The 7,849-nt window shown below is 43.3% G+C and overlaps 1 protein-coding gene and 1 long non-coding RNA gene across 2 annotated transcripts; both read left to right on the top strand.

Annotated features, from left to right (window-relative positions):
- Positions 1-3,942: 3,942 nt before the first annotated feature.
- LOC147419976 (uncharacterized) lies at positions 3,943-4,325 on the top strand. Its single transcript, XR_015187052.1, has 2 exons — positions 3,943-4,090; positions 4,200-4,325. It is a non-coding gene; the product is annotated as an uncharacterized LOC147419976 (long non-coding RNA).
- A 745-nt stretch (positions 4,326-5,070) lies between these two features.
- Positions 5,071-6,405, top strand: LOC147419977 (uncharacterized). The gene is made up of 3 exons (XM_086505145.1): positions 5,071-5,787; positions 6,128-6,181; positions 6,262-6,405. Exons 1-3 carry the CDS (start codon positions 5,086-5,088, stop codon positions 6,403-6,405), a joined length of 900 nt encoding a protein of 299 aa, XP_086361271.1. The 5' UTR covers positions 5,071-5,085.
- The last annotated feature ends 1,444 nt before the right edge of the window (positions 6,406-7,849 follow it).

Below are 7,849 nucleotides of genomic sequence, written 5' to 3' on the forward strand. Positions count from 1 at the left end.
ATATCAAGGATTAGCTTGGCTTAAGCGAGATTAGAGATCAAGCTTGGCTTATGTTAGTGAGGTCTTTGGCTTCAACGGATCAAACAATCTTGGATTAAGCTTAAGATTACGAAGGCTAAGAAGAGTTTCGGAGAGTTGGCTTAGAGAGGTTATCATTAAGATGGTGATGAGATCCAAAGCTTTGGAAGCTTGGCCTTATGCGAGATTAGGCTCCGCTTATAGAGCTTATGAAGCTTAGCTTGGCTATGGAGATTAAGAGGTCTGATTTGCTCCAAGAGAGAGCTCCGAGAAAGGGGAAGGGGATTCTATGAAAAAAAGAACACTCACTAGCTCTTGAGAGCCGCATCTTCCTTTTTATAAGTTGCATGAGCCAAGTTCTTGCTAAAAAGGGCCTACCCATTAGCGATGTCACTAATGAGTACCCCCTCCTGATGACGTGGCAGACAGAATTTCAAGCTGCTTCAAATGCTATGCGGCTGGTATCGAATCAGGTCGCCGGGAGCTGCTTGTCATTTCTTGCTTCATGGCCGACCTCAACCATCCATCCCTTCACGCGCTATGATCTCAAACAACCCTACGCCTCTTCTTGCTCGCTGCCCCCACTCCTCGGTTCCCCTTTTTTTCTTTTACTTCACACCCTTAAGCCCTTAACTTACCCTTTGGGCGGGTGGTTTAACCTAGTAGGGCCATTTGAATTTGGCTCCTTTGGGCAGCCTTCAAGCTCTAGATTAGGCATACATATTGGCCAAGGCACCACCAAGCTTATCCATTGGGCAGCCACGGCATTTGTAAGGGCACCACCTTTGGCATACATTTTGGCCAAGGCACCGCCAAGCATCTCCAGTGGGCGGCCACGGCCATTGTAAGGGATGACATGCCGGCCAAAGCAATTCCAAGCACGACATCTCTTTCAAGTAGTCCTTGCCAACAATCTTATCAGGGATTCTCTCCCCTTGGGGTAAATCCCGCAATCAATGCTTCCCATGAGATCACACGAAGCTCTTCAAGCACTTTTTGTACTTAATGAGACATACACCACATTTGACGTACATGTAGTTGCTATCAATGCACTGCAGGAGATAATGTTTCAAACAAAATTATCCTCAAGCACTTACTTTGCTGCATTCCAAAAATCCGAGCGAGAGCCAAAATCTCCCAGATGGCACTTCGATCGAGTCGACTTGACTGGCATTGAACCGGCCCCGAGTGAATCTATAACAGCCAATAACTTGGCAATCGTGACTCCAATCAATGATCTGAAAAGACTGACGCTCTCTACGAAGTGAGCACTTCAGGCCCGTGTACTCATTTCATTTCTGTCCCCTCATCTGTAGCTGCTCAATCCGGTACGGATCTGCTATTGACTCAACTTAAAACTGTCATAACTTCTTATCCCTAGCTTCGATTGACGAGCCATAAAGACAAGCATGTAGAGCCTTTCAAGTACTTCATCTTTAATCAATAAAATCCCAGCTATGACCACTTCAAGCATACTCACTATTTAGCATTACCAAGACATCTTTTGGCCCTTAGAGCCGCATCCGGCACACTTTTAGCTTAAAAATTGGCTTGTTAGCAAGCCCTTATAACTGTTGAGTAATCATGCAAGATTCAAAAGCACCTGATTGGCATTCCTTTGCTCATTTTCTTGTCATGGGAGCGGAGCGGCACGACATCCACCCCCTCTAAACCTACACAGGCTCCGGTTTGTGCCAACTGGTCTTCAAGCTGCATCTGCTATAAACACCTTAAGCTACTTTTCATCAAGCTCACGCAGTTGGTAAGGACATGTAAAACAAAAGAAGGTGTAAATCATAGCATCAATAGTCTAGCTCAATTATCTGGTAGCTGTTCCATCACAAATCTTTGAACCGTAGTGGTCGTATTTCCAAAGCATTCAGTTAAAAATATATATATATGTTTAGTGAACCCCGCCAGACTCAAGGGCTACAGTGACTTATGCACACGGCTTGACCATCAGCTCGCTTTAGGGAACCCTGTCAAGCTTAAGTATGCCTTACTCTGTCTGCACACGGAATGGTTGTCAAGTCCTTTACTTCAAGTTCTGGTAGCAGAACCATCTCAAAAGATGTGAAGATACTATAACAATTGTCTAAAGACGTCAACTGGAAGCTACCCATGTAAGTTTATTGATCATTTAACCAAAAACACTTCTGTCTTAGCATACATCCAAAAACAAATCTACTGCCAAGTAACCTGCTACAGGAAAATAAATGAGATCTTTGAATCCGCAAGTTGCTCTTCAATAGCTCCCAAGATCAAATGGGATAATAAGAAATTGCCCCAATAGTGGAGCAGCATAATATCCACATAGGCACACACATCCTGTATCAATCAACTTGAAGAAGTTTTGCTCCAAATATGCTATTCCAGGATCTAGCAGGAAGAAACCACAATGTAGACCCAAGAATACCCATCCATAGTGAACCTGTTTTTGAAGACCTTTCGAATCACCTGGACCAAATACCTTTAAGATCACATAGCATTGATGGCCTTTGCAATATATGATAGCTTCACCTGAAGCGTAGTGCTATCATCTGTCTTGTTCACGTATCGAAGAGACTTCGTTCAAATTTGAGGTGGTTCAACTTCCCCTCCTTCCAGGCTCAATCTGCAGCAGTAGCTGCTGATTTGTCTCAAGGGTATGTTTCTCTCCTAGTCCACTATCTGCTTGTGAATTTGGCACACTTGTCGTTTGCCACCCTCCAATCCACAAGGACTCCCCTACTGGCCATGGTGGTGGTCACTATGTCAAGCCACTTTACCTCGAGAGCTTTGACCTTACCTTCGACGCCTACATGAAACCTACCTTCATCATGAGCATGGTTCACCTCGATCAAGATCAGAGTGCTCTTGGGATCCCAATCAAATCTCCCGGTTGTATTCTTTGATCCTGATCCGCTCTCAGACGACACCTTGTGGCTCCTCTTGTTGCCTACCTTATCAGCCCTTGAGTGCACCGATTTCCTTGCTTGGGCGTTTGCTTCCATCGAGTCGAGGATTGGATTGGGACAGTTTGAAGGTAACTTTTAAGATTTAGAAGGTTGCACACATGGTGATGGACTTCAAAGGGAGACTGATTCAAGTCCATGACACCAAGGCCTCCAGGTGGATTTTATACCGTGTTTCATGCGGGGTGCAACTAATCACTCCGGTTTTCCGCATAAATTGTTAAGGAAACAGTACTCCGCCCCATCTCAACACATTGACTCGCGAATCCGTTCGTGGTTAGACTGGTCCATGGATTACGAACTAGCTAAGTGTTGGAGTCTGGAGATGGGTACGTAGGGTGTGGAAAAGCCATGACTTTCAAAAGGTTGGGTGGTACCATGGAAATGGTGACATGGCGCATGTTCTCCACTGTGCAATGGATAATGCAGGGATGCTAGCAGAAGAGAACACCCACCGAAAAGACATCTTCTCTCAGCTCGATATTGTTTGTTGTCAAGGTCAAATGAAGAGGGGCAAGGTATAGAAGCCATGGTGTTGTGACTTCATATGCATGAAACTTTGATGAAAGTAAAGGAAGTCCATGAGCTGTGGCACGCTTTTACCCTGCACAGCTTGGCTCCAATTAGTGGCACCAATCGGAAATTGCCGGTTCTTGCACTCCAAGCGCCGCAAAAGATCCGCTCTAGGCAATAACCTCTTAGGGTGCGCATATGCATCCAAAAGCACCCGCCGGCCGTTGCAGATTCCTGGCTACCCCACCACGAAATTGTACTTTAGCGTACCGCAACTCCAACATGGTTCCACCGCAGGAATCGGAAAGCCACGCCTCTCCCCTAGCCGTTTGAAACGGTGCTCAAGCGGTGGCGTACTATAATTAGCGTTATTTGCATGTGAAGCTCTGGCCTTTTACGTAGACTGCCTCGCCATAGCGCCTGTGCATAAATAGCCTCGCCATAGCACTGCAAAATAACATGGGCAGGTTTATTGTGACTGCTAATATATGGAGGCCTACTGCGCCAAAAGATGAGCCTCTACACTCCCTTGCTCGGCAACGCGCACCTGCACATTGCAGTAGGAGAGCTAAACGCCGCTGCAACAAGCCCTTCAACAGCTACAGGTAACTGCATCCTATCAGTAATATGTGCGTCACTCACCTCTACTGCTGCAACGCAGATGAAACGAGAATCTTATGCCTAAGCATGCTTAATCCACATGTTCTGCTGCAGATCTTCGTGCAGTATCCCCCAAGCGGCAGTATCCGAATTGGCGCAGCACAGAACAGAAGCGTTAGCAGCTCATCCTATTTTCGCAAGGTATTTCTGAGAACAATTATTCACATAAGGTTGCAGCATTTTATTGGGGATAATCATACAACTTTATTCTCCTGAAAAGAAAATATGACACAAATGTGGATGCGTGCACGGTTTCCTCCTTAATGTAATGTACAATACAAGAAGAGAATAAGCCTAAAGGTAAATTAGAAGGCCAGCACTTCTATGCACGTTTTGCTTCTTTATCATGTAAAGTACAACAATAGAAAAAGGCACTGTAAAGGTAAGTAGGGCCAACAATTATAATTATGGTTTAATGTAAGAGAATACATGACTGTACTTATTCAAGCTCATGTTCACTTTCATGTACAATGCTATAGTCTGTTTTTCCGTTATTTAAGTTAAAATTACCAAATGTGAGCTCTATGTGAACTACTAATTAGGTTGTGAATGGGTAATGAAATTGTGGACATGCTACAGATGTTGCCTGTAATGAACGCTCATGCAGGCCAGTGTCCCCCTACTCGAGACAACTCCATCCCAAACGCTTCTCGTGGTGTGCGCGTGCCTCAAAAAGAATTGCCTAAGGTAGAATATAATTTGACAACGCATCTGTCCATAGTGAGCTTGCTTGCGTAACACTTTTTTCCATAATTTGTTGTCGAAATACTCATTCCTAGATTGGTACCAGGATCCTCCTAGTGGAGGAACAATTGCCAGACCTGTTCCTATGTATGGAACATTGCCCAAGCCGCCCCCATGGCCCATTTCGGGCAACACATGCTCTCCATCAGATGATGACTGAGAGGAGTTTGTCCCTTTGTCTCAAGAGGTCAACCTCATGAAGACATTTGCTCTTCCCCGTGCCATGGACTTTATGTCCGATGGCGGATCTATAGCTCCTCCTCCTACACATCCTACTAAGGTTGTTAAGGTCATGATTGAATTACAAGATGTGGACATGACAACTGGGATAGAGCAACCAAGTGGTACTCAAATTGAGCAGCCAATTAACAACACCAGCCAAGAGCAGCCAAGTGGCAATGTGTCTCAAAAGGCAAGCAAGCGACCTAGGCAAATGTCATTCACATGGGATGATGACACTACCCGTGCTCTAATAAGGATTTACGACGAGCAATGGAATCACATCAACAAGGGCAACTTTCGCTTGAAGGACTGGGAGGCCGTGGTTTTGAATCTCAATGCTGAGATGGATACCACTTACAACACTGAGAATGCAAAAAATCGAATTGATACCCTCAAGAAGATGTACAAAAAGGAGAAGTTGAAATCGTCTTCCACTGGCGCAAGTCCAAGCACGTGGTCGTTCTTTGACATCCTGGATGTCATGTGGTGCAAGACTCCTAGATGTATTGGCTTGGCTGGGGGTTTGGACAACGATGGGCCTGCAAAGGAAAATGAAGACATCTTGAATGAGCTTGAACAAGAAGTGGGGACGAATTCTGGAGTTAGTGCCAGTACAACACAAAATCCTATCAGCTCCATGGACTTCACAGAGTTGGAGGGAGTGAGTGGTAGCAGGGTAAAGCAGTCAAAGCGGTCGATCTCTCTTAGGAGTTGTGAATCGAACCATGGGTGAGGGCATGACCAAGTTATGCGATACACTTCGTGATGTGGAAGATAAACACAATGCAACATTGAGAGAGCTAGAGGCGTCAAGGCATGCACTAGAGGAGCGTCTACTTCGAATCCGTGAGGAGGAGGACACAAAACAACAACAAATTTACATCTCCACTCAATTGGAGCTGGCCAAGATTTTAGCCAAAGTCCGGGATTAGTAAGTAAATGCAATATTCTCTAGCAAGGCTGCAATTCTTTTTAATTATCATCAAGCTCATGAGTGTATGTTTTCTGCTTTGCAGGACGCACAAAGTATAAGCTGGATTTTGAAGCATCCCAAATTTAGATTGCATAAGGTAGCCCTACTAACCTCAATTCGTTTCAAACATATTTTAATATTTGACTAGAAATTATATGGGTAGTCCTATCGGTGTAGGATGGAAAGTTTGCATATATTTTGGCCACTACAGTCCTTTGCTATATGCATGCAAGATCAAAAACTTTGGCGGCGCCGTCCTCTTCCATACGGGAGTCACAAGATACACTTGCAGTCAATGTTGTACTTCCATGTTCTTCATGATGTGGGGAGTTTTCATGAGTTTATTGGAGCCTGATGCATGGCGCTACGGGCCTCGTCAATGGTGGGTTTTTCCAAGGCAGGAGGTTTTTTGGACCTCAATTCACTATCGATTGTGGTCAGAAGCCAATCTAAATAACCAACACAAGTACTTATTTGCATATCGCATGTCGTATGAGTCTTTCAATGCACTCTTAGTCATAGTGGAGCCTTTATTGCCTTGCAGTGGTGATTTATTTGTCCATGCTCCCATTGCTAGTGATCTAGCACTAGCATGTGTATTCTGGAGACTAGCATATGGTCATTCTTCCAGATCAATGACATGTCTTTATCCTATTGGGGAGTCCACTATAGGGAAATACACCATGATTATATGTCGCATTTTAAGCCAACGTAGCATGTTGAAGCGCTTTCATATTTGCATACCTGAGGGTGCTAAGCTTAAAAGCATAATGGATGGATTTGAAGCTATTACAGGGCTTCCACAAGTAGCAGGTGCCATAGATGGAACACATATTAGACTGCAAAGGAAGCCATCAAAGGAGAATTTTCTAGCACAATACATCTACAGGCATGGGTTTCCTAGCATTCGTCCCTACGACAAAAGACCTTCATGAGTTCAAAAGGTCTAAACTCACAAACTAAAGAGGATGATGAAAGAAACAACCACAACGATAACTCATTTATAAAAAATCTAGATCCAAACAAATGAAAATCAAATAGAAAGAAAAAACCTATGAAATCAGAACTTATTTATTTTTCAAAAAACAAACAAACAAACACAAAAACAAAAACAAGACAAATCAAGAAAATCTTCTTTAGTAAAAACCAAATCATACCAGACTAAAAAGAAAAAACAAAAGAGAATAAAAATCACTAATTATTATTACTGACAACCACACATACTCAACATGGCACTACACCAAACCATACAACTCTTTTCTACAGTCTTGTTAATGTGAATATCCTTGAACTTAAACTTACCAAACATCGGAGGACGTTAACAAAATAATGAGAACTCCCAAACCACAATGACCAAGACAAGAAAGATTTACCCAGAATCTATCTAACCTAAGACCTACAAAACAATCTTAACCTTTATCTCTACCTTAAATGAAACCTACAAAACACAATAAGAACTTGAAAGTACTAATTAAAACCAACCTAGAAAGAACTTTAACTTTTTAACTTTGCAAAGTGGAATCTCAACTTAGTTGCTTGTCCAAACAAGAACTAGAAGATCATCAACTTTATCGTGCATAGTTTGGACAAAAGGCTATGACATCCCTACTCACGACATCAGTACCCAACAGTAGGTTCAGGTTAACATAAAGTGATTCCAAAACAAGATAGGAAAGGAATGCACACTTGAGGGCAATACAGCATGCTTCACATATCATCCAGCACCATTGCACACCAGCAAAGTAAAATAAGTATCAGAGAATAG

The sequence above is a fragment of the Adiantum capillus-veneris genome, chromosome 28, assembly GCF_014529385.1.
Source record: "Adiantum capillus-veneris isolate H3 chromosome 28, ASM1452938v2, whole genome shotgun sequence".
Lineage (NCBI taxonomy): Eukaryota > Viridiplantae > Streptophyta > Polypodiopsida > Polypodiales > Pteridaceae > Adiantum > Adiantum capillus-veneris.